The 24,426-nt window shown below is 43.9% G+C and overlaps 2 protein-coding genes across 2 annotated transcripts; both read right to left on the reverse strand.

The window, feature by feature from the left end:
* Window positions 1-5,733: 5,733 nt before the first annotated feature.
* On the reverse strand, window positions 5,734-7,835 carry RHOV (ras homolog family member V). The gene is made up of 3 exons (XM_010965158.3): window positions 7,504-7,835; window positions 7,247-7,305; window positions 5,734-7,050 (listed from the first exon to the last, which is right to left on the reverse strand). Exons 1-3 carry the CDS (start codon window positions 7,709-7,711, stop codon window positions 6,607-6,609), a joined length of 711 nt encoding a protein of 236 aa, XP_010963460.1. The 5' UTR covers window positions 7,712-7,835; the 3' UTR covers window positions 5,734-6,606.
* A 10,415-nt stretch (window positions 7,836-18,250) lies between these two features.
* On the reverse strand, window positions 18,251-18,725 carry LOC105076912 (large ribosomal subunit protein eL32-like). Its single transcript, XM_045524294.2, has one exon. It carries the CDS (start codon window positions 18,671-18,673, stop codon window positions 18,266-18,268), a length of 408 nt encoding a protein of 135 aa, XP_045380250.1. The 5' UTR covers window positions 18,674-18,725; the 3' UTR covers window positions 18,251-18,265.
* Between the last annotated feature and the right edge of the window lie 5,701 nt (window positions 18,726-24,426).

Raw genomic sequence — 24,426 nt, forward strand, 5'->3', positions numbered from 1 at the left:
AATACAAAGGATTACACTGTTGACCACTCATTAATTTGGGGTTGTCTTCCCAGTGGGTTTTCTCTGACCCACTTACCCTTTCCTGCATGATCCCCTTTGCAACCAGTTTATGACCCCAGGTTAACCAGGTTGACCAGGGTTAGTCTCTGGTCCCCGGAGATCCCATAGTGGTCTATGAATAGTAAAGAACATGGACAAGATGGCAAGATCATTTCTATCCCAAAACTATGGTATTTACCTCAGGTTACAGGCTCTAGGGCCCCCTGAATGCACAGCTGGGGGAGGCTGTCAGAGTCAAGTTGTTGGGGCCCAGAGAGGGGCAGTGACTGACCCAAGGTCACACAGCCAGTGGTTGGGCTCAGAGCTGGGCCAGGAGGCCTAAGCCCCAACCTTTTTGCTCTGACGTCTCATCTTCCGCAGACGACCAGACTCCTAGGTTCAGTTTCTGTCCTTTCTCTGGAAGTGGGACAAAGGAGACAGGAGCCAGGCCAAGAAGCTGTCAGGGCTGGTCCCAAGCCTCAGGAGGCTGGGAACCCAAGGTCCACGCCCCTGTAAACACAGGCCAGTACTGATACCTCTCGCTTAGCTCTCGATAGCTTCCTCCAAATCAGTTCCCCGCTATTATCTGGCTTATCCCTGCAGGTCCCCTGGGAGCCAGGGAGGGGCAGAGAGTACTCGCCCCACTTCACAACTGGGAGAAACTCAGACAAGAAAGAAGGCAATAATTTGCCCAAAGTCGCCCAGCAAGTCAGGGATGGGGTTGAAACAGGAGGTCCCATGGGAGATGTGAGGGTCAGCAAAGCACATGGCCCCTTGGGCGGGGGTGTAACGGTGGCATAGGTAGAAAAATGCATACAGCCTCAGGAATCGAGGGTCCCCTGTCTCACCCAGAGAGTGATCTCGCCCATCCCTGGAGGGGAGAACTGTTTGCTCCCCAGCTGGTGCTGGGTGGTGGGGAGGGAGAGGAGAGGGGCAGAGACAACAGGACATGGCCACGGAGAATACAGATCTAGGGGAGAAGTAGTCATGGGTCAAGTGTCCCTGGGTGGGGACTGTGCTGCCTGCTTTTCTGCCAGATTTAAGGGACCTCAGGGAATCCCCACGCCCACACCAGGCCCAAAGGCTCCCCTACTGCCTCTCACTGCCAAGGGGCCAAGGAGTCATCTGGACACCTGGGGAGAGAGGCAGATTGGTGCAGATGAAGGTCAAGGAGGTCATGGAGCTGGTGACAGTGATCAACTCTGCCTTCCGGCAGGGTTTGAGTAGGTTGAACAGAAACCCACATTATTAATAGAGTTCCCATTCAATCTCAAAAATATCCTGAGTCTGACAATAAATTCCATGGTCATCCCAGTTAGGGGACAAATCTCTGTTCAGTGGAGACAGCCTTGAGAACATTCCACTAGGAGGGCCGGCCTGGTTCATTGCTAATATCTCTCCTCGCCTCCCACCTGCAGCCCTTTCTCCCTCTGCCCCACTCCCCAGCCTAGGACAACCTAATCTGTCCCATAAACTATGCCTCCCAGCCCTGCCCTCTAAGAAAACCATTTCTAGGGGGCAGAACCCCCAGGCAGCACACCAGAAAGAAGCCTGGACCCAGGGTCAGGAAACCCAGGCCCAAGCCCCATCTGCTTCACCTTGGTCACGTGGCTCTGTGCTTCAGTCTTCTCATCTGAGTATTGGAGCTAATGAGAGCCATCTGACCAATCCTGAAGTTCAGTTGTTAAGAATGGAAGGTGGTAATGGAGGAGACAGGGCGCCTAAGCATTGCTGCATGCAGGGACTAGTGCTCCCCCCCCCCCCCCCCCCCCCCCCGACAGTCAGCACTGCCCAGGCCCAGGAAGTCACTCCCTACTGTTGCCACAGCATGACTAATGTGGCCCCTCGGCTGGCTGAGTGCTGCTTACCGGAGGATTTGGCCCAGGCCCAAGGAGGGCGCTGACAGCGCAGCCCTGCTGGGAGCGGGGTTTCCTGGCAGCCAGGCTCAGTGGGCAGGTCTGACCTGAGAGCCTCGTTACCGCCTGGGGCCTGGGCTGGTTGCAAAAGGGGCCGGTGCTCCTGACGCAGTCTGCTCTCGGTCTCACTCACTCTCCCAAGCTGGTTCCCAGGAGAATGAGGAGCTCAGAGGGTGCGTCACCTGCGCCCTGGGCACTACTCTGCTCCCAGGGGGAAAGCAAGCGAGGCCCAGCTCCCCTAGCTGTTAGCACACTCACACACCAGCCCAGGCCCAGCACACACACCCAACACAAAGATGCACATGGAGATAGTCCCCCTACAGATCCACACAGAATTGAGCCTGGGCACACACAGACACAGACACATGGTCCCCCAAAACAAGGCCCAACCTAGATGTGCACACACAGGCACAGAGACCAACAGACACACCCAGACACACACCCAGACACACACACACAGGGTTGGGTATAACACACACTCAGGGCAGACGTGAGGATACACACACACAGGCAGAGCTATACACATCTCACATAAATATAGACACCCACTTTTACAGACACACAAACTTGCACATATATGGAATGATTCAGAGTTTTGCACAGAGGGAATACCCACTTTCAATGCACAAAAAGAGCAAAAACAGGGATGCAGAGAAATAGACATGAATACAAATATCTAATATATACAATACCTTGTCATCCTTTAGTATTTATTGACCACCCACTATCTGCTAGTCATGCTCCAATAGAAAGAGCCCCCTTCCACGAGTCACACAGACACAGAAACCCAAGCTCCCTCATCAGAGCCACTCGGGATTATATGCGGGTCCAGACTCCAAGGCAAAGATGAAGAACATTTTTTCTGTAGATGGTCATCAGCACAATAATCAACTGTAGATCTAGTCTCATTTACAAAAGAAAAAATGATTTAGAGAAAACAACCTAAATGCCCCCAAATAGGGATCGAGTTGAAGAAATTATAGTCAGGGTGAACCAGTAAGCAAACATGCACATATGGTTACAGATTCTAGTCACAGTTTATAATAATATGAGAAAACACTGTTAAATTTTCATTCTTTTTTTTGGTTTTTTTCTTTGTTTATATTTGTTTTCTTTCTTTTTTAATTTAACACTTAAAAATTTAAATGAAAAAAACCAAAAAATACAAAATTGTATATACAGCATAACCACAAGAAATACTTTTAAAATATGCATAGAAGAAAAAACTAGAAGGAAGTACATCAAAATGTTACTACTGATTATCTTTGGGAATTAAGACTATTGGTAAATTTTCAGTCTTCTAGTTCTTTGGAGTTTTCAATTTTTCTTTGAGTATTTATTATGGGAAAAGAAAATAAACATTTAATAGACAAGCAACAAGGTCCTACTGTCTAGCACAGGGAACTATATTCAATACCATATAGTAGCCTATAATGAAAAAGAATGTGAAAAGGAATATATATATGTATAAATGAGTCACTATGCTATACACCATAAACTAACAAAATATTGTAAATCAACTATACTTCAATTAAAAATAAAATAAACATTAAAAAATCAACTAAGAGTTGGTTTACACAAACCTTAAAAACAATTTACATCGATCCTCATCGATATAAATATGTATATATGACTTATGTAAGAATGTATATGTAAGAAACATACACTTTTATCCAGTGAACATGATCAATATTCCTTTAAGTTTAGATTCAACAGTGCAGAAAGTAGAGAAAAAAAGGCAAATGAAGGAGAGAGAGAGAGACTGTATTATAGAGAGAGAAGCAGAGTGAGATGGTGGGTTTGGAAATCAGAGGTAACGCCCTCTTGTTCTGCTGGGAATGGGGTCTCCGTGCCTCAGAGGAACTTTCCAGCAAGCCGTTGCTCATAGGCCTGTCTCCAGACCTCAGTAACACAAACCTGGAGCTGAACTTGATCCTCAGGGTCACTAACACAGGTCCTGGAGAAGGGGGACTGACTGGAAGATGGCAAAAGAAGAAATGGGGCATTTTGGGGGTGGGGTGGGAGCACTTCCTAAACTAGAGGAAAAATCAAAGAATTGGAGTCAGAAGTAAGAATTTATTGAGGATCAGAGAGTAGGGATCCCTGGAGCAAGCTGGCCTTGTCCTGGTTGGTGTCAGATTTGAGAAGGCCTGGAATGCCGTGCTGAGAGGCTGGGAGTCCATTGCAGGCAGTGAGAACTGGTAAGAGTCTTGAGTCAGGGAGGGGCCCGGCCGGCCAGGCCGGCATAGCGGTGAGGCTGATCAGGCTCAGTGACCCAGCAGGAGAGGAGACAGAGTGACATGAATGTGCTGGTACCATCAGAGAATTAGAGAATGAGGGGCCCAAAGATCACCTGATTGGGCTTCCTCCCCCAACCCATGGCATCTCTATGGCCCCTTAGAGCAGTTTGAAAACCTCTAATCCAGTCTTTCATTTTGCAAATGAGGAAACAGGCACAGAGAAGCAGAAAAATTTGCCTAAGGTCATGGTTGATGCTGGAGCCTGAACTTGAACCAGGGTCTCTGCCTCAAAGGGGAGTGTGTCAGGCTGGGTTGAGGTTAACAGCAGGCCATGGAACTGGGGCCCCCTCAAGACCTGGCTTCAGTGGTGCAGCTCAGCACCTCCACCCGCAGGGGCAAGGGGGCAACGGGAGACAAGGCTGGAACTCTGGGGGATGGGACCTGGTGGGGCAGGAGCTGGACAGTCTTGGATGAAATTAAACTTGGGGATTATGTGAGGTTTCACTTGGCTAGGATTTCTGTCCCTCGGCATGCTCTCTCTCTCTCTTTCTCTCTCTCTCTCTCTCACACACACACACACAGCTGTAACTTCCTGCAGAGGGAGCAGGGCTGGGACAGAGGGTTCACCTGGCCCTCAGTTGCCTTAGCAGGTGTCGCAGGTGTGCCTTAGAAATCTCTCTCCACTTGAATAACACTTACCTATGTACCAACTCAAGAATTTGTATAGCCACTTAGTAATATTTCACTTGAGATATTACCTTTCTTCTCTGAGTCTCTTTCCTTATGGGTAAAATAGTGGTTTCCCTACCTCCACTCCCATCCCAAAAGGGCCCTTTTAAGTTCCTTCCAGCTCCACTTCCAGGGGATGTTCTCTGGATTCCTGCTCTTCCCCAAGTCCTCACTCAATGAACACTCCCTCCCAAAGGATTTCTGGGACTAAATTTCTATTTAAATTACTGACAACTGGCTCCCTGACATTCACTAGTCCTTATGTGGACTTTAAGTGCCAAGGCTGAAGACTGGGTCCAATCAACCCAAGTCCAAGAAGTTTGGTCAGTGGCTGAGGTTTAAGCTGTATGAGGTTAACTTCATTCTCAGGGTCTGAACCAGTGGGGTCCCCCAACCTGAGACCCTGGGCCCTATGGACTGTTGGAAGGAATAGAGCTGGAAGGTTAGAAGGCTCAGGGTTGCCCCAGAGCCCAGTGCTGAGCAATGTGCTCTAGAAGGGAGGGGGAGAGAGGAGGGGCACCACCCGCCCCGGTGAGGTCATGGGAAAGCAGCTCTGGCACTGACACCTGGGGAAACCCGTTTCCAGGCTGCTTCCCACGCTAGCTCTCCTGGGAACCAGCTAAGCCTCAAGTGGGGAGCCCCAAACCTGCCCCCTAGTCCAGTTCCCATCACACTGTCCCATCTAGTCCAGCCCCCCATCTTTCAATCTAGCTTCATTCCTTTGGTACCCAACCCGTCTCTATCTTAACTGTTGGGCCTTGAAGGAGCAATGTACTGACCGCTCCAGGAAATAACACTGAGACAGCGGCTTCAGAAATGTAAGGCTTTATTTGTAGACTCCACACTGCCCTACCTTCTAGGCTGTGACCTTGGAGAAAGCCCCATCTTCCTCCGGGCTCCAGTTTGCAGCTCCTCCCCTCCTCTTGCTGGGCTTTGCCTCTCACTTCCTGCCCAACTCCTGGCCCAGCCAGTCTGGGCAGTGCCTAGGGAGCCCTGAGACCCAGTTCTTCCCAGGGACCAGCCCCGCCCTCCCCAACCTTGGGAGCTGAGGGCAGCCCAGGTGTCAGCTTTGCTCCTCAGCTGCCCCACTTCTCTGCTCTCATTCTTCTTCCTTCCAAGCCTAGCCCTCTGATCTACCTCCTCCTCCCCAACCTGCCTCCAGTCCCAAGGCTCCAAGGCTCCAAGGCTTCACTTCCTGCTCCCTCTCAACCTCTCACTGTCCTCTGTTGCACCCAATCCATCCTAAACTTCTTTCCAAATCTGGGCCGGACACCATCCAGCTCTCCAAGATGCCCAGCTGTTCCCCAGGCTTTTCCTCACCCCTGTGCCAAGGAGGGGGTGGGGACCAGCACGAGGGCCTGTGATAAGAAACTGGGAATTGGATCCCAAACTGCTTTGAGGTGGCTGACACTATCAGGATCATTTTATGAAAATCAAAGTACTGGGATTTCTCTGTGAGCCTTGACCACAGAAATCCAAGTCGGAGCCTTCCCTCCTCCAGGCCGGAGGCTCACCCTGGCGTATAAGAGTGGGCAGTTGGAGGCCCGTGTCTCCAGTGTTCAGACGGGAACTGAGTCCTATGGGGTGGCCTGGCCTTGCCAGCAGAGCCATCCAAGGCCCTTTGCCCCAGTTTCTAGCAGTCTGTGGCCGTTGGCCTACTGCTCATTTGCTGCCATAGCCGTTCAAACAAAGCAGAAGAACTTCTTCCAGCGGCAGCGGGAGAGGGTACGCACACCTTTGGCATTCAGTTTCTTCTCCAGCCGGGCTTTGTGCTCGATGGCACTGAGAATGGCTGAGTCAAATACCTCCTTCAAGTTCTTCTGAGTCAAGGCTGAGCACTCCAGGTAGCAACAGGCCCGGATCTTCTCCGCCAGACCCTGAGCCTGGGGTTGGGGTACTGGGCCCTCCCGGCCGCCCTGGTCCAGCTGAATCAGTACATTGACATCGTCCCTCAGGTCGGCTTGGGTACCCACCAGCAGGACGGGAGCCTGCGGGTTGTGAGTGCGGATCTCAGGCAGCCATTTCTCTGTGATGTTTTGAAAGGAGCTGGGCTGCACCACGCTGAAGCAGGCCAGGAAGACATCCGTATCCGGGTAGCAGAGGGAGCGAAGGCGGTCAAAGTCTTCCTGGGATGGAAAGGCCAGGCCATTAGTAGGGTTATTCCCTGCCACCAGAATTGGGAACTCTTTTGTCACCTGGGGTTGGAGACTGAGACTCCTAACCCAGGGCCCAGGGCCTTTTCCATTCCTGATAAATCCAGGGCCCTCCTAGCCTCCAGCCCACCTCACCCCAGACCAGCAGAGGCCGCTCCCAATTTCTCACCTGTCCCGCTGTGTCCCAGAGCTCAATGCGCACGGGGGCTCCATCAACCAGGACTTGCACTGCAGGGGCGGGGCAGGGGATAGCATGAGTTAGAAAGAGCGTTCCGGGTCCCACCAGGCCTCACCAGCGCCACCTCGGGGCCTGCTCCCGCCTCCCTCTCCGGGGACTTCGGTGCACTCGCGCCTCAGCGCGGGCCCCAGCCCCCGGGTGCGCAACCGTACCCTCAGCCACGCAGCCGCCGGGGCCGTTGAACGTACCGGAGAAGGTGTCCAGCGCCGTGGGCCGGTAGCGCGCGGGGTACCCATTGCAGGTGTAGCTGACGATGAGGCTACTCTTGCCCACGGCGCCGTCGCCCACCAGCACGCACTTGATACCCAGCTCCGGGGACGCGCTGCCCCGCCGCGGGGGAGGGGTCGGGGCCCGGAGCGGGGACGACTCGGCCTCGCTCAGCTCCCGCGGGGGCATGGCCCGCTCCGGGGACAGCCCGGGACCAGGCTCCGCTGCGCTCGGGGAAGCAGGTTCCACAGGCTGCCTCTGACTGAATCCGCCGAAGCCCGGCGAACCGGCCGGCCGGCCGCCCGCTACCCGCGGGTATTTGTCGGGCCCCGCCCACCTTATCTGCATATCCCGAGCGGCCTCCGACCCCGCCCACCCTCCGAGCTTCCTCCCGGACCTCCTGGGCAGGGCACCCCGCGAGGTCAGGCAATCTCTAACACCCGGAGGTAGAGAGGCAGGCGGAAAACTGACGCTCAGGGAATCACACAGGTACAAGGACAAAGAATCACCAAAATGAGGCAGATCTAGGTATCTTGGCAGAGAAAGATATCTAGGTTTATCGTTAGGAGGAAGCAAGTTGCAGAACACATAATGCAACCTTTGGTTCAAATTAAAACAAAAACACTAGGCATATGTTTGTACGAGTCTAAAAAAGTCTGGGTAATAATTTTATCAATTAAAGAATGATTTTTAAAAATATAAAGATCATGACAAGGCAGAAAATAAGCGTGAACAAAGAAGGCAGGAATATATTGTACTCCCTTACACAGAAGAGCTTCCTCAAGGCAGGCTTTAAACACCTTCACTCTGCTCCTCTAAAGGAATTCAGGATGTGGAGAAGCTAATTAGGGAAGATCTTCAAGGACAGTTCTCCAACTGAATATTTTCTAAACCCCAAAGTCTCTAATACTATCTTCATCATCATCATCAAACGTACATAGCAATTACCTACTTGCTGATGCTGTTCTGGGCCACCCACTGTCCTTGCCCTAGAAGGAGTTTACGGATAGAGACAAGATATCTCAGGTAGCCCTAGGAAGGTCACCAAGAGAGCAAGTGAATAGCTTGATGCTAATTTCGTCTCTTTATTGCAGCCGCACCAAGTGACACTAGGCTCAGAGTCCTTTCTCTGAATTCCAAGCCTGTACAAAGATCTCAACCTATACAAAGACCATTGAAAATACCTCATTCATGAGTTGTTGCAGTGAGAGTGTTGGGAGAGGAAGTGTTGTTAGTAGTGAATACTAAGAGATAATCCTATTTCTTACACAGTTGGTAGCATAAAAATCCATAAGTTTGGGGGGAGGATATGGCTCAAGTAGCAGAGTGCATGTTTAGCATGCACAATGTCCTGGGTTCAATCCCCAGTACCTCCATAAAAGAAAGAAAGAAATAAGAAAACCTAACTACCTCCCCCCGAAACAAACAAAGTGCAAAAAAAAAAAAAAAATCTGTAAGTTCAAATCTCTAAATCTCTTGGAAAAAGTCTCACGAGCCCTGATTTTTATTTATTTTACTTTTTCTTTGTTTCTTTTTTTTTTCATTGTTGGGCAAAAGTTGTTGAGGACAACAACTAGAAAGTTGCTGATTTAACCATTTAAAGTTTGACTTGGGGAAATGGTAGGATCCCCATGATCTAAGTCTATATCCCAATGTCTGTATCCTACATTCCCTATATCCAAATATCTGGGGTTGTTAATAATCCCTAATTATAGCCCCGATAACTTCTCAGATGTATCTATAGAAGTTTATTCATCTAGCAAATGAAAGAAGCCTAAAAGTGTTGTCTTCCCGTTGTATCATACAGAACTTCCAAAAGCTTTTCTTTTTGCTCTCCTGGAAAGGGAGGCAAACATGGGGGATTGAAAAGCCCTGGACATCAGGAGATCTTTCCCAGTATTCCTAGTCTTTCAGCTCGTTAGCTGTGTGATTCCTGAGAAATCATTTGCTCCATCTCAGGTGCCAGGTGAAGCGTATTTATATCTAAAAATCCTTCTGATGCTAGCAATCTGTGATTCAGAGAACCTCGGGAAGTTGCCCCAGCACAGATGTCTGGAACAAAGTTGCTATACACACACACGCACACACACACACACACACACACACACACACACACACACACACACAGTCTTCTTCCAGCACTCTTGTCCTTTTACCCAAGTTTTAATAATAGTTTTATTGTGTCTGTAATTTTCAGGGTAACCCTGTTTAACCCTCTCTGCAGGTAGAAGGGTATCCATAATACACACATGAGGGGAGGGGTCAGCTGGGCATGGTTAAAGCCCTGACTTGGCCTGGGACAGTCCATTCTTCGCTAGCTCCATGGGTGGGGACACTTTCTGACCTGGGTCCCACTGTCTGAGCTGGTTTAGGGACAGTCTTGTCAGCAAGAGGGGGAGGGAGGAGACAACCTGGAGAGCTGGTGAGTCACCTATTTCTCAGCTGAGGACTTGCAATTCTGGCTGCTGCTTCTGCTGGGAAAGTCCTCTCCCAGGGGTGGCTTGAGCCTTATTCCTGCCCCCCCTGACAGACTGTCTGTCCCAACTTCCAGTCAGATACACATTTGCTAAGATTAAAACCTCGCCTTGATTTTCTCCATGGAGAAATGATTGATTTTAGGACTGGAGCAGGAAATACACAAGATGAGCCTAGAACATTTGGTAGTACAGAAAGTAAGGAAGTGCTAAACAAACAAACAAAACAACAGGACAACAGGAAGATGGAGATATGTTAGATGGACACAGGAGCCAACCAAGAGAGCTTCCAAAGGCAAAATCTGGGACAATTTGAGCAACAGAATAAACTAGTATTGGATTATAACCCAAAGTATAAAATAAATAGCCACAGGTCTATTCTGATATAAATTAATAATTGAATACATAAATAAATGGGGGAATAACAGACAAATCTCCTGTGGAGAATTCCAAACAATGTATGTAAATACTGCACCCTCAAGGAGGAATGTCAACCCCCCTCCACCCTTGTGGGCTATGCATAGTGACTTTCTTTCAAAGGTGGCAGTATGAAAAGAGTGGGGGAAAAAAGTAACTTTACAGTGGACAATCCTGACAAACACTCCCTCAAGCAGGTGATCAAGATTAAGATCAACATTGATAAGTCAAGTTGATAGTAAGCACCCTTGATGTGATATGATGAGAATGACATGTTACCTCCATGGTCTTCCTCCCAAGAACTCCAGTCTAATCATGAGAAAAACATCAGAAAAATTCCAACTGAGAGACATTCTATGAAATGCTGGCCCAGTACCCCTCAAAACTGTCAAGGTCATCAAAAATGAGGGAAGTCTGAAATACTGCCACAGCCAAGAGGAGTCTAAGGGGACATGACAGCTAAATGCAATGTGGCGTCCTGGGTGGTATCCTGGAAGAGAAAGAGGACACTGGGTAAAAACTAAGAATTCCGAATAAAATGTGAATTTAATTATTAATAATGTACCAATGCTGGCTCATTAATTGTGACAAATGTACCATACAATGTAAGATATTTATAATGGGGAACCTGGGTATGAGGGTCAGGGAAACTCTGCTATCTTCTCAATTTTTCTGTAAATCTAAACTGTTTTAAAAGTTTATTAAATCTTGTAATAACCTTTCATAAAAATATGAAAATGATATATGTATGTATATGCATGAATGTGACATTGTGCTGTACACTGGAAATTGACATATTGTAACTGAAGGTACTTCAATTTAAATAAATAAATAAATAAATAAATAAATAAATAAATAAATAAAAGTTTATTAAAAAAACAAAAATCTAAACAAAAAGTATGGTACTGGCACAAAAACAGACACATAGATCTATGGAACAGGATAGAGAGCCCAGGAATAAATCTATGCTTATATGAGAAATTAATTTACAACAAAGGAGGCAAGAATATACAGTGGGGAAAAGACAGCCTCTTCAATAAATACTGTTGGGAAAACCAGACAGCTATGTGCAAAAGAATCAAACTGGACTACTTTCTCAGACCAAATACAAAAAAAATTCAAAATGGATTAAAGACTTAAATGTAAGACCTGAAACCATAAATTTCTTAGAAGAAAACAGAAGCAGTACACTCTTTGACATCAGTCTTAGCAGTATTTCTTTGGATCTGTCTTCTCAAAAGGGAAACAAAAGCAAAAATAAACAAATGGGACGACATCAAACTTAAAAGCTTTTGCACGCTGAAAGAAACTATCAACAAAAAAAGACAGCCTACTGAATGGGAGAAGATATTTTCAAACAGTATATTCAATAAGGAAAAAATACATTTGATAAGGGGTTAATATCTAAAATATACAAAGAACTCATACAATTCAACATCAAACAAAACAAAACAATAAAACAAAACAACCAGATAAAAAGTGGCCAGGGGACCTGAATAGATATTTTTCTAAAGAAGATATACAGATGGCCAACAGACACAGGAGAAGATGCTCAACATTACTCATCATCAGGGAAATGCAAAATAAAATGACAACTGTCAGAATGGTTATCATCAAAAAGACAATAGCAAGTGTCGGTGAGAATGTGGAGAAAGGGAACATTTATGCATTATTGGTAGGATTGTAAATTAATGCAGCCATTATGGAAAATAGTATGGAGGTTCCTCAAAAAATTAAAAATAGAACTGTCATATGATCCAGCAATTTCTGGGTATTTACCTGAAGAAAACAAAAACAATATTTCTAAAAGATAAATGGGGGTGGGGTGGGTATAGCTCAGTGGTAGAGTACATGCCTAGCATGCACAAGGTTTTGGATTCAATTCCCAGTACCTCCTCTAAACATAAACAAACAAACAAACCTAATTACCTCCCCCTACCAAAATAAATAAAAGATAAATGCACTCCAATATTCATTGCAGCATTATTTACAATAGCAATAATATGGAAGCAACCTGGAAGCAATGTGTCTATTGATAGATGAATGGAAAAAGAAGATGTGGTATGTATGTACAATGGAACATTACTCAGCAACTAAAAAAGAAATCTTGCCATTTGTCACAACATGGATGGATCTAGATGGTATTATGGTAAGTGATAAGTCAGACAAAGAAAGACAAACACTGTATGATCTCACTTATATGTGGAATCTGAAAAACAAAGCAAACAAAGCAAAATAAAAACAGACTCATAGATACCGAGAACAAACAGGTGGATGCCAGAGGGGATGAGGGTGGCTGGGATTATATACTGAGTGAGGTTAAGAGGTGCAAACCTCCAGTTATAAAGTAAATGAGCCAAAAGGATGTAATAATATACAGCATAAGGAATATGGTCAATAATATTGTAATAACTTTGTATAGGGACAGATGGTTACTAGACTTATTATGGTGATAATTTCATAATGTATGTAAATGTCAAACCACTATGTAGTACACCTGAAACTAACATAATATTGTACATCAACTACATTAAAAAATAAAACACCATAAGCCCTAAGTGCAAAAAAAAATTAGCTATTTTAGGGAGAAGGTAAAATTAATAAAATAGTTTTAATTAGTGAAAAAACAAAAAAACTAAAATGTGGTTCTGACATTGAATCATGGCAGTCATAACATTTTGTTTCCAAAATGTCCAACACAGTTGTATGGAGCTTTAGACTTGTAAAAGTGCTTTAGTTTGCCCTGTCTCATAAGATACCCAAGTGCGATTGCTGAGGGGTGTGAGAGGTGTTGTGGAGAGTATATGGGGTCCCAGAGAAGTTAGGGGACTAGTCTGAAGATCAGAGAAGCTAGTAAGGGGCAGACAGTCCCAGAACCAGCAATCCACAGGTTCACCCTTAGGTGTGGTCAAATTTTTAGGCATTTTTGTTAAGCCCTTATCTTATTCAAAATTACTGCATACACTTGGGATACCTACAGCAAAACCTCAACTCAGCAGGAATAAACCACAAGAAATCTACCCATGCCCCTGTTGCTGGATTTTCCTGTTGCTGGATTAACAAAAAAGGAAGCGTTTACTCAAAAAGTTCCGTGAAGAGGCTCTTTGTGAGTGAAATGTACCTCGTGGAAGTCTTTTTCTATTTCCTCTGCATACTTCACTCCAAGGCCTCCAAATCAGGCCTGCTGCTCAGAACAAGCCCAGAGACTCAGGTGGGCAGGTCAGAAGCTTTGAAATAAAGAGGATGCAAGAAAAAGAATTTTATATCTAACACTAATTTCTTTGTCAACCATACTTCAAAAAAGCTGGGAAAAGCACCACTTACTAACCTATTGATGATAATGACAATACAGTAATTAGACTGTTCATTTGCCATGTTTTCTGGTTAATTGGGTTACCAGAGGTTTTTCTCTACTCGGTGGTCTTTTGTCCTGGAAAGAAGTTGGTGAAAAAATTCAGCGGCCTCAGCTGAGTGAGGTGCCCCGGGACAGGATCTTGCTAGCCAGCCCTCCAGCCCTCGAGGTCCCAACCCCACCATATCGTCTATCCCAAGGCTCAGACTGCCTCCTGGGCTTCTGCCCAGCCCTGCCCATTCTCCTACCCCAGCCTTAGCCTTTGCTTCTCCCTACCTTTCTCTCCACCTCCTCTCCCAACTGCTACTGCCCACCCTAAACCTCTCTTTCTTGCCTAGATTTGGCACTCAATCCCTGGCCAGTTTTTTTTTTTTTTATTTTACCACCTGCAGGAGTTGCCACTTAAAACATTCATCTAAAAGGATCCCCCGCTTCATTAATTGAGCTCCCCTCCTCACTTCTTTATTTCTCTCAAGCTAATGAATTGGAAAGAGTTGGAGCCAAATTGTCTCCAAACCTCACAATGCACTTGAACTCCTTCCTCTCCATCCATCTCTGTCCTTAGTCCTTTTCGTGAAATACTTGATGTACCTCTTCCTTTTGGCATCCCTTACCAAAATAATCACCTCCTGACTTCCTCCCTGGCTTGGTTTTGTTCATTTCTAGTACACCCAAGCTTCCTAAGACAACAAATTTATTCTATTCACTCTCCCACTCAAAAACAGACAGTGAATCCCTGTTCGTCACCGGATAGAGTGTATCAGTCTCTGCCCAGCATCCCACAGCGTCAAATTACAGTACACTCCCAGGATAGGATAAACAGCCACTGAATTACTTCTTAAGAGAATTTCCAATGACAAAGGAAAATGTTTAAAAAAATGAAATGATACAGAATTATATGAACAGTTTGACTCGTTTCTTTTTTAAGTGTACAGTTTGAATAAAAGAGAGTCCTATATGAAAGACATAGACCAAAATGTGGAGAGTCATTACCACTAGGTGGGAAACTTATTTTGCCTGATATATAACGAACACTAAGCACATGTTAGCTATTAATAGTGTGTTGCTTATCAGCATTTTCTCCTTTTTCTACAATGAACATGTTACTTTTTTACTGAAAAAAGTCACTGAAATTAAAAAATATGTTTATCACATATTTAGAAAAAAAGAGGAAATGCACTAACATGTCAACAATGACTACCTCTGAATGGCAGGATTATGAATAGCTTGTTGGCATTCATTCCTTCATTCCTTGAGGTTCAGGCACTGTGGAAAGTGCTGAGTGCACAGCGGTGGACAGAACAGGGCTCCTCTGTTCCCCCGCCTGGCTCTACCTTACATTAACCCCCCTTCTCTGAACTCATTTTCTGTTTCACTCATTTTGAGAACACTCCATGTTCCTGTGTGAATATCTCATACTTCAAGCAGCTGGGGACTGGGACGTTCTTATACAACGTCTGGCTCTTACTGCCCCAGCCCAGTGGCATCCCACTTAGGGGGAACTTTTTAACTCTTTGGAGAATGAATAAATGAATGGTGAGGGACGGTTTGCCAAATGGTAAAGAGACTGGTGGGCAGCCTCATCTTCCCTGATGTCACAAGTACTTGTCCAAATGGCCAAGCCTTGGACTCAGTCAAATCCTTAGTTGCCTCTCCCTAAAGACTGGCTCCAATGGCCCAAAGCCTCCTCTTGAACAGAAGTGGGGACCTGAGACCACTGAGGTCCATTCAGGTCTCTGAGGTTAACCCTAGAGATGTGTTTTCCTTTGATGATAATGATCATCATGATGAACATCATCAGCTGTACAAAAAGAAGACCCAATAAACAACCATTCAATTAATATGATATCACTCCAGCTCATATAACTCAATAACAACAACAACAAAAAAACCCAACCTAGTCCAAAAATGGGCAGAAGACCTAAACAAACATTTCTCCAGTGAAGACATATAAATGGCCAATAAGTACTTGAAGAAATGTCAATATCGCTAATTATCAGAGAATTGTGAATCAAAACTATAATGAGGTATCACTTCACGCCAGTCAGAATAGCCATATTAAAAAGTCCACAAACGATAAATGCTGGAGAGGGCGTGGAGAAAAGGGAACCCTCCTACACTGCTGGTGGGAATGTAATTTGGTGCAGCCATTCTGAAAATCAGTATGGAGATTCCTTAAAAAACTGAAAATAGACTTACCATATAATCCAACAATACTACTCCTGGGCATACAGCTGGAGGAAACCCTAATTTGAAAAGATGTATGAACCCCAATGTTCATAGCAGCACTATTTACAATAGCCAAGACATGGAAGCAACCTAAATGTCCATCAACAGACAAATGGATAAAGAAGTTGTGGTATATATATACAGTGGATTACCACTCAGCCATAAAAAAGAATGAAATAATGCCATTTGCAGCAACATGGATGGACCTGGAGATTGTCATACTAAATGAAGTAAGGCAGAAAGAGAAAGAAAAGTACCATATGATATTCCTTATATGTGGAACCTAAAAATAATGACACAAATGAACATATTTGCAAAACAGAAACAGAGTCACAGACATAGACTTATGGTTACCAGAGGGGTAAGGGTGGGGTGTGGAGGGATAAACTAGGAGTTTGGGATTTGCAGATACTAACTACTGTATATAAAATAGATAAACAAGGTTCTACTATATAGCAAGGGAACTATATTCAAGAAACCTTGTAATAGCCTATAATGAAAAGAATATGAAAAGGACTGTGTGTGTGTGTGTGTGTGTGTATAGATGTAGATATATATGTATATCTGTATCACTATGCTGTATACCGGAAATTAATACAACGTTGTAAAATGACTATACTTCAATTAAAAAAAAGAAAAAGTACAAAGGAAGACAAAAAAATAATGATATCACTCCAAATTATCTTCTTGGCATCACTTATATAAATTCGTATTTTACATAATTTGAATCAGGGATGATATTTAAATTATTTAGCAACTGGTATGGCCTCAGAGAGATGCTAGTCCTTGTGCTGGAGTAGCTTTTCTGAAGACCTCTGTTGTGCCTGATACTAACCTGTTAGTGACTGGATCCTGGAGAGGAGTGACAGGGAGGGGCACACCCAGGGAAGTGGGTATTTTAACACCTGGTGTGGCCACATTGATATGCACCTGCTGAACTTCATCAGCCTGGTTGGATATGGAATGAGTGTGAACCAAATAAAGAGGGCTTGGGAACAGCGTGAAGAAACAGCAGGAATCCGGCCCAGAAGAGAAAGTGCCTGGTCCATTTTGGAACTAAAACTAGCTCATCCTGGCCAAGCAAGAGAGTAGTAAGAAATGAGCTAGAAAGGGGGGCAGGAGCCCGATCCAGGTCACACCACAGCTTTTCTCTTCCTTCAGGGTTATTTCACTGGGGAACAGCTAGGCCTAGAGTGACCAGGACTAGGGGGTATCCCGGGACGTAGAACTTTCAGTGCTGAAACCAGGAGGGTTGGTCCTGCTAACTAGATCTCTTTTTGTGCCTGTTAGTAGTTCCAGACTGCTCTTTGGAAAGACCACACAACTGAAGCTAGAATCAGAGAAGGATTTTCCAAACCAACATGAAATCAGCTTTCACAATTTTTTATGGAAGTGCTGATATGAAAGATACTGGGTTTTGTTCATGTTTAAGTTTGTATAAAGCTTGTATTTCTAAATCAAGCTCCTTTCCCCACCTTGATCTCTAATTATGCTCTTGTCAACAAGAGACAAGTGAGCTTGATGTTCAAGAGCAGAGCTCTGGGCCAAAACACCTGGATTGTTATCTGGGTTGTGTCCCTTACTAGTTGTTGTCTTCTTGGGGGCCTCAGTTTCCTTGTCTGTAAAATGGGATTAAAATAATTCCTGTCTCATAGAATGTTGTGGGGATGAAATGAATTATGGAGAATGCTTAGAATAGTGCCTGTACAGAGAGAGCAGTCTGCAAGGTTGCACTAGTATTAAAAGTTACCTTCCCCTGGGTCAGGGCAAGTTTTTTCAGATGAAGTCATGGCCCCACCAGAGGGTGAGCAATGCAAATTTGTCAGATAAGATAGGTTCAGAATTTTGTCTTCTGTGGTCCAGATAGGCAACACAAAAAGTCATCATTCTAATATACTGGTAATGTTATTCTTGTTACTTTACAGGTGAAGAAATTGAGTCTCCTAGAAGTTAAGTGACTTGCCGAAGGCCTCACTACTAAGACAGAGCCAGGATTGTAGAGCCCAGGTCTGTCGCTCCAGCACCACTGGCTTTTCAGTCCTCTTAAGAATGATGGGCTATACCATCAACAGATGATTGGTTTAAGAAGATGTGGTGTGTGTACACACACACACACACACACACACACAATGGAATATTACTCAGCCATAAAAACAATAAATTATTGCCATTTGCAGCAACATGGATGGACCTAGAGAATACTGTATCTTATTATTTTTTTTTTTTTAGTTTCATGGTTTTATTAACACAAATACAATGTGCACGAGCTGTCTATTCATTTTCTTCGCTGCGCAGCCTGGCATTGGGATTGGTGACTCTGATGGCCAGCTGGGCTGCTTTTTCCACAATGGCTTTGCAGTTCTTGGAGGAGATGTTGTCAGCAATCTCAGCCCAGTAAGATTTATTGCACATCAGCAGCACTTCGATCTCCTTGACGTTGTGGACCAGGAACTTAAGGAAGCCGCTGGGCAGCATTTGCTTTGTTTTCTTGTTGCTCCCGTAGCCAGTGCTGGGCATCAGGATCTGGCCTTTGAACCTCCTGCGCACCCTGTTGTCAATGCCTCTGGGTTTCCGCCAGTTCTGCTTAATTTTGACATATCGGTCTGACTGGTGCCGGATGAACTTCTTGGTCCTCTTTTTGACGATCTTGGGCTTCACGAGGGGTCTGAGGGCGGCCATGATGCCGACTAGGAGATGGCTGCCACCTCCTAGGTAGCGCCGAGGAAGAGAGGGGGAGGTGGTGGTGCACAGGGGCAGATAGGCTAGAGAATATTATACTTGATGAAGTAAGTCAAAGACAAATATTATATGACATCACTTATATGTGGAACCTGAAAAATAATACAAATGTATCTCTATACAAAACAGAGACAGACTCACAGAGACATAGAAGACTAATTTACGGTTACCAAAAGGGAAGGGGGGGAGGAATTAATTAGGAGTATGGGATTAACAGATACAAACTACTATATATAAAACAGATAAGCAGCAAGGATTATTGTATAACATAGGGACCTATTTTAAATATCTTGCAATAACCTATAATAACTATATATGTAGTTTTCAGATTATTTTATATATATATATAAAACATGCAGAGTGCAAGAAGCCAGACATAAGAGAGTACGCAGAGTATGATTCTATTTATTTAAAATTCTAAAATAGGGTAAAACTAAACTTTAGCTTAGTTTTATATATACATATTCACCCACATATATAACTGAATTACTTTGCTGTTCAGTTTTATATATATATAATTAAAAAATATATATATATATATATAAGACTGAATTACTTTGCTGTATACCTGAAACAAACGATATTGTAAATCAACTATACTTCAATTTTTTTAAATGTAAAAAAAACAGAAAAAGAATTACAGACTACAAAGCAGGTTATCTATTGTTTTATTATCTTTTGCCTTATAACACTAATTACCATTCTGACATTTGGGCAGAGATCTTTTTAAAATTTGGTATTGCAATCAATTTTATTGAGATATCATTTATGCCTAAAATGCACCCATTTTAAGTGTATAGTTCAATGAGTTTCAACCTGCGTGTCCACCTATGTAAATCACCACTACAACAACCAAGATATAAAACATTTCCATCTCTCTTAAAAAGTTCCCTCTTGTTCCTTTCTAGTCAATCTTCCACTCCCATGCCACATCCCAGGCAAACACTGATCAGCTTTCTGTCACTAAAACTTAGTTTTGGCCTGTTTTGGAATTTCAAATGAACAGAATCATACTCTGTGTATTCTCTTATGTCTGGCTTCTTGCACTCTGCATGTTTTTGAGATTCATTCGTGCTGTGGTGTATAAGGGTAGTTTGTTCTTTTTATCACTGTATAGTATTCCAGTGTGTGGATATACCACTATTTGTTTATTCTCTTATTTATGGACATTTGAGTTGTTTCCAGTTAGGGGCTATTGTGAATAAAGCTGCTATAAACATTCATGTCCAAGTCTTTGTGTGGATATATATTTTCTTTCTCTCTGGTAAATACCCAGGTATGGATCTGATGGGTAAAGGTTAGTGCCTATAAAATGGCTGCGGATGGTTGCACCATTTTATATTCCCACCAGCTATGAGTTCCAGTTGCTTCGCAACCTCACAACACTCAGTACTGGTGGTCTTCTTGAAAGGTTTGGATGTTATTGTTGTTGTTGTAGTGTTGCTATGTTTTTAATACAAAAATCTCACTATTTTTAAAAGCTTGAGAACAGTTTCTGCAAGAGGTGACTTGGGTGAGTATATAGGCAAGTTTAATTCAGACATATGCAGTGTGATGGAGTGTGTGCATATAAACGCACATCAACAGGTCTAGTCATGCATTAATTCAGCAGGCACCTCCCAAGTACTTACAATGTGTCAGGTCTTATGATCTAAAATGTTGGAGGCAGGGTGAGGGCTTGTTGTTAGATTTTATTGGGTTTCACATAATCAGAGAAGGCTTCCTGACTGAGGCATATTTTGAAATGTATCCTTGACTAAGAGATAGGTACACAGCGTAGCAACCGGCCTGGAGGCAGTGCCCTGAAAAAAATTATTCCCTGGGCGCTGTCCCCAGGTTTATCTAAATGGACTGTGACAAAGGTTTGGCTTTCAGAGAATCATAGACTGTCAGAGATGGTCTAGTTCCACCCTCACAGTTTACAGTTGAGGGAAGGAGAGGAGCTCAGAGGCGCCAGGTGACTTGTTCAGCAGCATCCAGCTGAGGCTCCATTTCCTGAGAAGAAAGGGGTCTGGGGAAAGAGCACGGAGGGTGGTGGTAGGAGAGCAAGGGCCAGCCTGGGAGGGGCTCCTGGCACAGGTGGGGCTGGTACAAAGCACCCCACCAAGACTCCCAAACTCCCTAGAAGTAAAGTGTATACACCTATAGGTACCGACAACTAAAACTTTTCATCTGAAGACCAAATAGTTGCAAAGGATGCCACTTCTAGCAAACTGTGAATATTGACATTTAAGGAAACTGTTACCTTGCTCTTTTACATATATGCAATGGAATCTAAAAATACCAAAGCAGTTTAATATCCTCCCTCACCCACTTAAAAAAATGTGAACAAACTCAACTTTAACTGCTGGAAAGTATATGTTATTGATTTTCTCTTTCAGTGTTCCCACTCTTACTGTAATGTATATTGTGATTGAAAGTTTTTGTTGATATCCTATTTTAATTAGATGCAATTAGTATATACATTTTTTGAACATTATAATGTTATATATCTTGCGACTGTGAGGCTCTAAGTCTTAATGCTATTTTCTTTTGAATTAAATTATCATTACAATTATTCAGTGGGTTAAAACATATCACACATTTTGCTAAAGACAGTTACACATACAGAGTAAAAATATATAAGAAATACATCTTTTGATGAGATGCATAGAGCTTTTATGGTTTTGTTTTCATTTAGTTTTTGTATTCGTGGATAGAATGCTTGAATGCAACAAAGTTCAGCATCAATTCTCTTTTCTGTTTTTTTTTTTTTTGTTGTTTAATGTAAATGCAGAGAAACCTTGTTCACATAAATCATTAGATGGGAATGAAAAGAGATTTGGTATAGCATTGTTACTTGATTATTGGACCTCCTTCTAAATTATAGGCCAATATTGTTAGTGATATTGTCTTTCAGTCAGCTAAAACTTGATTAGGTTCTCAAATCATACTCAAATTAAAGAACTAGAAAACAACACAGACCTATTGTGTAGCACAGGGAACTATGTTCAGTATCTTGTAATAACCTATAATGGAAAAGAATCTGAAAAAGAATATATATATAAAACTAAATCACTTTGTTATACACCTGAAACTAACACAACCTTGTAAATCAACTATACTTCAATTAAAAAAAGGTTTTTTAACCTATAGAGAAAAGGGGGAAAAAAGCTAAAAAGTATTTGATGTTGTCTTGTCACCTAGTCTTTACTGTCTTTGTGGGAACACCAACAGTCATTCTAGTGCTCTCTCGGCTGGGATCCCTGCAGATTTTTAAACCCTGAAGCAATGGGGTGGTGGTTCCCATTTCACCATCCCGGTGGGTGCGTGGTGCACTTTTCTTTTGAAGAGCTAGGAGCAGGGGACGTGGACAGGGACCTGACCTTGCTCCCAGGTGCCTTCTCCTGCCAGTGACTTTCAGCCCAGGGAATCTCTGGACACTGTTTCCCTTAAAACTATTTGGTGCCCTGTGCTCCTTGGGAGAGACTTATATACCCTTAAGGATTCGTGAATCCCTTTTGAGGACCACTGACCTGAGGATGCCTTCATTTCCCACCTAGACAGGTGAAAAAAGTGTCTTTTTCCCTCCCACCCAGTGACTTTTCTGGGGTCTTCACGAACCTAGAAGGTGGTGGGAAGAAAGAGGGCAAGCTGGGTCTATACTCGCCTGGGGCAGGGCTTCATCATTCACTCAGTGAGAGAAGGGATGACAGTAACAGGGAGGGGAGAAGGCTTTTTGAGAACTGAACTATTTTTAGGTAGGTTTGGAAACATCTGGAAGGGAACCAAACAGGAAGAAGAGATTTACTTCTTATAAAGTGTTGTAAAGAAGTGTCCTGAGTGAGCCAAGGGCCTTTTTCCCTTCAGCATATTTTAACAGGAGCCAACAATGTGCCAGGAGGGAGTCTGCAAGACACATGTCCCTGCCTTCAGGGGACTTACATAGGACATAGTTGGCCTGGGATGGGGAAAGAGGGAAACAGAGGGGGGGGGGGAGACACTGGGGAGGGGAGGGAGAGGGAGGGGATGGAGATAGTGGAGAGAAAAGAGAGAATTTACTAGGCAATTCTAAGCAGGTGATCATAATGTGGAGTGATCAGCACAGAGGGCTGAGGGACCACCCAGGAGGGGCTCTGTCCTGGCAAAGGGAGGAATATCAGGGAAGAAGTTAGTCCAGAGGAAACAAACACCTAAGACCAAATATTCAAGTGTGTAGAGGGGTGGGGTACATTCTGGGAACATCCTTAGATCAGCACTGAGAAAAAAGAACAGACCCAATGGAGTTTAACTGGGTATGAGGCAAAGGATTGCACTCCCCCCACCCCCTCCTCTCTGTATATGCACATATATATATAATAAAAATTAAAAAATTAAATTTATAGTTCCTAAATCTCCCACACAGAATTCCAAATGATTTATACTTAACCCTCAAGGAAGCATAAATCCCCACTCTTCAGCATAGGCTGTGTATAGTGACTTCCTTCCAAAGAGTACAGTCTGGAAAGGGGTGGGTGGGAGGCAGGGAGAGTAACTTGACAGTGGAGAAACCTGATAAACCTCAGTCAGGCGATCAAGGTCAACATCAACAGTGATAAGTGGTGTTGATGGTATGTACCCTTGATGTGATGTCATCATAATGGTACTTGACCTCCCCAAACCCCATAACCCCAGTCTAATTATGAAAAACAGATAGCAGACAAATTCCAATAGAGAGCATTCTAGCTGCCCAGTGTTCCTCAAAATTGTCAAGGTCACCTAAAACAAGGAAAGTTTTAAAAACTTCCACAGTCAAGAGGCGCCTAAGAAGACATGACAACTAAATACAAGGTCATATCCTGGATAGCATCCTGGAACAGAAAGAAGATTTTAGGTAAAAACTAAGGAAATCTGAATAAAGTATGGACTTTAGTTAATAATAACACATCACCATTAGTTCAAACATTAAGAACTGTACCATGCTAATGGAAGATGTTTATTATAAGAGAAACTGGATGTGTGTTTTATGGAAACTCTCCACTGTTTTCTCACCTTTTCTATAAATGTAAAACTGTTAAAAAAAAAAAAAAGAAGAATCTATTTTTTAAAAAAAACTTAATTACTTACTTAAATCAATTAAATCATTCCTTTTGTTCTGGGTCTTCATTCAGTCAACAATTACTGCTATAGTTAACTTGCACTGAGCATTTTCTAGATGTAGGCACAGTGCATAATATCCTATAATACTCACAATGCTACAAAGTAGATTTTTCTCCTTTTACAAATGTAGAAACTGAAGCATGAAAAGGCTCATTCCTGCAATTGTTTCATATATATTTCTTCGTGAGTTAGTAAATGCCCCACAGGTGCTAGGTCTCTTAGAGTAAAGGCCCTGCAGGGACCTCAGATGCAACCATGCAGATTGAGCTCAGTCATGTGACCTCTGCCCGGCTCCCCCAGCTCTACTTCCTTCCAGACAATGGTGTCACTGTACCATCTGCTAGCTCTCTTTAGTGCCTTTCTGCATTCTTCTTCCCCACCCCTCCAGCAACTAACTTGACACTAAGCCCAGTGGCCCTTCCTCAGAAACATCCCCCCAGAGTCTTTCTAGTCCACTGTCTCTTGTCCAGGTTGGGCCCCCATCACTTCTCCTCTGCTTCTGTCTCAGATCTCATCCACTCTGATGTGGACTCCACCCAAGCCACCACCCATTTTTCCAGAACCCACAACAGATG

The sequence above is a fragment of the Camelus bactrianus genome, chromosome 6 (assembly GCF_048773025.1).
Source record: "Camelus bactrianus isolate YW-2024 breed Bactrian camel chromosome 6, ASM4877302v1, whole genome shotgun sequence".
Classification (NCBI taxonomy): Eukaryota; Metazoa; Chordata; class Mammalia; order Artiodactyla; family Camelidae; genus Camelus; species Camelus bactrianus.

Excerpts from the sequence above, each read along its gene's own strand:
- RHOV (XM_010965158.3), bottom strand. The coding sequence starts at position 7,711 with ATGCCCCCGCGGGAGCTGAGCGAGGCCGAGTCGTCCCCGCTCCGGGCC. Across the intron at positions 7,306-7,503 it reads GGCGCTGGACACCTTCTCCG|TGCAAGTCCTGGTTGATGGA; the intron begins GTACGTTCAACG and ends CCGCCCCTGCAG. Across the intron at positions 7,051-7,246 it reads TCTGGGACACAGCGGGACAG|GAAGACTTTGACCGCCTTCG; the intron begins GTGAGAAATTGG and ends TTTCCATCCCAG.
- LOC105076912 (XM_045524294.2), bottom strand. The coding sequence starts at position 18,673 with ATGGCCGCCCTCAGACCCCTCGTGAAGCCCAAGATCGTCAAAAAGAGG.